This window comes from Cebus imitator, unplaced genomic scaffold (assembly GCF_001604975.1).
Source record: "Cebus imitator isolate Cc_AM_T3 unplaced genomic scaffold, Cebus_imitator-1.0 Scaffold74, whole genome shotgun sequence".
NCBI classification, from domain to species: Eukaryota; Metazoa; Chordata; class Mammalia; order Primates; family Cebidae; genus Cebus; species Cebus imitator.
This window is the reverse complement of record NW_016107389.1, coordinates 6,448,776-6,450,976: the sequence shown is the minus strand read 5'-3', so window position 1 is coordinate 6,450,976 and position 2,201 is coordinate 6,448,776. Positions and strand designations below refer to the sequence as shown.

At 38.4% G+C, this 2,201-nt stretch overlaps 1 protein-coding gene across 1 annotated transcript in view; it reads left to right on the top strand.

Moving 5' to 3' along the window:
- The window catches only part of MYO1E (myosin IE), a 230,912-nt gene that overhangs the window by 109,278 nt on the left and 119,433 nt on the right, over positions 1 to 2,201 (top strand). Inside the window, exon 3 of the mRNA XM_037739750.1 lies at positions 2,008 to 2,097. Coding sequence (XP_037595678.1) covers positions 2,008 to 2,097 — 90 coding nt within the window. The remainder of the gene's footprint in view (positions 1 to 2,007; positions 2,098 to 2,201) is intronic.

Sequence of the window (2,201 nt, the reverse complement as noted above, 5' to 3'; positions counted from 1 at the left end):
ATCTGATAATATCCATCTCACATTGATTTACATTCAGTAATAATAATAACACTGTGTCTAATAGAAACTAGCAAACCATTGCCTCTGAAACAGCGCCTCTCATGTTAAGGAGCCACACTTGAAAGATCCATCATAATTTCAGATATTACCATGATAAAACATGCACCTTAGAGGATATTAAGGGAAAAGCCACTACTACGTGCTATGCTCAGACACAGTGCTGAGCATTTTATAATTATTTCATTTAATTATAGTGAGGCTGTTACGTAGGTCCTGTTTTATCTCTATCAGCACCAGCCCATCTGACTCAACACCTGGGCTGGTTTTTGTGCTACACAAGTCTTAATATGTAAATATAAAAATTTCCACCTGTGCGAGGAAATCTCATAGTTTTAAGTCTTTATCTGAAGCTATATATTTGCAAATAACTTTCTGTTTAACAATTTATTTGTAAAATTTCCAAACACCTTAATCGATCATTGAAAGAAACAGCTTTGAACGTGTGGTGTTTTTTTCGGTTTTTTTTTCCTCCATGAAGTCAAGGAGTTTTTTCTGTTCTGTTTATTTTGTCCACTGTCATATCCTGAACATCTAAAACAGTGCCTGGCATGTTAAGTTAGCACCCAATTCAAATTAGTTGATAGTTGAATGAATAAATGGAAATATTTTTCATGTGATCATAAGTCTTGATTTATTTTGGCACATCAAAATATGTTGTGTTAAAATTTTAAGGCCCAGGGTAAGTATAGCCTCTCTGAGAGGCCTTCTTGGATTCCCCAAGCAGAAATCATACTTTCTTTACCTAAACCCTGATGTAGGTGGGTTTATAATTTTCTTCTCTGAAAACTACCTTATTTATGATTATTTCTGTTGTTCTGAGACAAGGTCTTTCTCTGTCATCCAGGCTGGAATGCAGTGACGTGATCTTGGCTTGCTGTAACCTCTGATACAGGCTCTCTGCAACCTCTACCTCCTGGCCGCAAGCGATACTCCTGCCTCAGCCTCCCAGGTAGCTGGGACTACGGGCACATGCCCTCATGCCCAGCTAATATTTTTTATTTTTATTTTTGTTGTTGTTTTTTAGAGATGGAGTTTCACTGTGTTGCCCAGGCTGGCCTCAAACTCCTGGTCTAAAGCTATCCACCCGCCTCAGCCTCCTAACATGCCAGGATTACAGGCATGAGCCGCTGTTCCTGGCCAGGAAATTACCTTATTGATGCCTTTTAAGTCCTCTAACCTTCTGGAGAACAGAGCTGTTAGTTCATCTTGTATCCCTGTATTTGCTAAATGAGTAGATGAATTTTTTTTTCTGAGACAGAGTTTCGCTATGTCACCCAGGCTACAGTGTAGGGATGAGTTGTCTGCTCACTGCAATCTCCGCCTCTCAGGTTCAAGCGATTCTTCTGCCGCAGCCTCCCGAGTAGAGTAGCTGGGATTACAGGTGTGCGCTACCACGCCCCACTAATTTTTGTATTTTTAGTAGAGATGGGGTTTCACTATGTGAGCAAGGCTAGTCTTGAACTCCTGACCTCAAATGATCTGCTCACCTTGGTCTCCCAATGTTCTGGGATTACAGGCGTGAGCCACCGAGCCTGGCTGATGAATATGCTTTTAGGGTACCTAACAGATACGAAAGTTCAAAGGAAAAAGTGCATATCTTTTGAGGGGAGGACTGGTAACTGCTTTTTTCACTCTTTGGCCATTTTTGCTTTGTTTTCTTTTCTCCTTGCTGTACATGTTACCAATCTTGAAAGAATGTGCTTTAATCATTTAAAATAATTATTTCATTTTGTAGTAGCTTGATAATTCATTAGTCTTCCTGAGGAGGAACAAAGCCTATGCTAGTTGGATGATTCCTTTTGTCTTTATTTGTAATCTTTTAGAAAACAAGTACACAAGCTTTCCACTTGGATAGTCATAACAAATTCTTGATAACGTCTGATTATTAATTTGAAAAATGTATAGCTATGAAGATTAATGATGGACCTTAACTGAGTTTAAATTCAGACATACATAGGATCCGTATTAATCTCAGTCAACCCTTTCAAGCAGATGCCATATTTTGGAGACAAGGAAATTGAAATGTACCAAGGAGCGGTAAGTTACATGTCACATAAATTACTTCCTTATTTAGGGTTTTTATGATGTGGATATTGTTTTTCTTGAAGTTAGTAGTACTTCTACACTTTTTTTTTTTTTTT